This window comes from Opisthorchis viverrini (genome assembly GCF_000715545.1).
Source record: "Opisthorchis viverrini unplaced genomic scaffold opera_v5_2179, whole genome shotgun sequence".
NCBI lineage: Eukaryota > Metazoa > Platyhelminthes > Trematoda > Opisthorchiida > Opisthorchiidae > Opisthorchis > Opisthorchis viverrini.
Genome location: NW_008754278.1, coordinates 1 through 1,654, shown reverse-complemented (window position 1 = coordinate 1,654; position 1,654 = coordinate 1). Strand labels below are relative to the sequence as shown.

The 1,654-nt window shown below is 45.5% G+C and overlaps 1 protein-coding gene across 1 annotated transcript; it reads right to left on the bottom strand.

The window, feature by feature from the left end:
• Nucleotides 1-198: 198 nt before the first annotated feature.
• On the bottom strand, nucleotides 199-813 carry T265_12219 (hypothetical protein; the record flags this gene model as incomplete). The annotated part of the gene is made up of 2 exons (XM_009179381.1): nucleotides 199-627; nucleotides 719-813. One exon carries the CDS (start codon nucleotides 535-537, stop codon nucleotides 268-270), a length of 270 nt encoding a protein of 89 aa, XP_009177645.1.
• Between the last annotated feature and the right edge of the window lie 841 nt (nucleotides 814-1,654).

Below are 1,654 nucleotides of genomic sequence, written 5' to 3'. Positions count from 1 at the left end.
AGGAGAGGAACGCTGTACAGTGATTGGTTCACTAGCAACCAGTGCTTTTGTACTTGATTTCAAACTTTCTAGAAGTTGCACACTGAAACCTGCAAAGGAGTCAGCTGGGTGTGCATATCTACGGAGTAGCATTTGTCCACCAGTCCAGGCTCACAAAGAGGAAATCGTGTACGTGAAGACAAATGGAGCGACTAACATGACCAATGTATGTCGACAATAAGAAAAGAAAACAAGGGAGGGCTGATTAACAACAAATGAAACCATCGGTCATGGTGTGCACATGCACAGCATACAGGTGTGGGGAGAGGAAGGAGAGCGGGGAGGAGGGCGAGAGAAAATAACTGAAAGACTAAGAAGTATAAAGACCAATGATGTGGGGAGTGGAAAATGGTCGTCCCCCCAGAGTGTGACAAAAACATAGTGCATAAAATTACTGTCACAAAAGCACAAACAGATCAGGATCTTGGCGGGACACCCATGAAAGACCAGGAGAAGGATTTCACAGACGGGGGGTTGATGGGTTAGCTCGTGGGCCATACATCTATAAAGTCGTCCGAGAACTTCGACAGGCGGGTGGTCAAACGGTGGAACTGGCTCATGTAGAAGGTGAGTTCGGAATCCACCAAACTAGAAGGGAACAAAAGAGGATCAGTGGTAGAAAAAAGTGCAAATTTATCGAAGAATCGGCGAGAGAAGTCATAGCGAAAGAGATACTGACCTCTGTCTAGGACCTCCATCAGCAGTCACCCCGAGCTCGCTCAACCGATGCCGTAGATGGGTCTTGAATTCATTATGTGCCCGGAGCAAAATGGGCTAGGAGCAAAAGAGAGAACATAGTGCATGCGCATAAGGCTTAGTGGTAGGAAAAACCTGACAGAGAGCGGTTGGGCGGAAACCGTTCTCGTGGTCGCTGCATTGATCGAAGACTAAGGAATAGGATGGGGACTCCTAATTGCACCTGTGCACGACGTACAAACGACTAAACGACGAGCGGTCGCTCATCCTTCGACAGTTTGTATCAAGATGGAAGTTAAATTAGGATATTCAGCTGTGTAGATATGTGGTAGCATGAAGCAGAAGACAGCGGCAATCGTAAATTTACAACACTTCAAAGAATAATTTCAACCACAGTAACATGACCAGCTAATGGTCATCCAAAATGTGACGGAAAACCGATCTCTGAAAGCAGAACGGATGCCGTTATCCATAAAAAACGTGGGAATGGATGAGAGTGTGAGGTCACAATATCTCGCGCTGTGATTGGTCCATTTTTAGCGGTACTTTAGAAGCCGATAAGGAGATATTATTATCAACTACAAGGATCCTCTAGCGGCTGCGATAGGTTGCGTCAAATGAAACGGCAACTTCAGCTGCATTCCATCACCATGTCGCAAAAAAGATATTCTCCAGCACCCCACTGAAACAAGCGCTACAACAGAACAACGTACATTTCCGTAGACGGCTTCTTTTACACAAAATAGCCAAATGTTTTGTTTTAGTTTTTGTCATGATAACGAGACGGTTTCTGCCTGATTTAACCTGCTTCCGCTGAGTCCAGGAGAGAAGTCAGTTTATAACAATTTGGCACAACTTACTGTGCAACAGGTGACAAGCAACCTGATTTTACTCCAAAGACAGCTTGAGCTCACTTCTG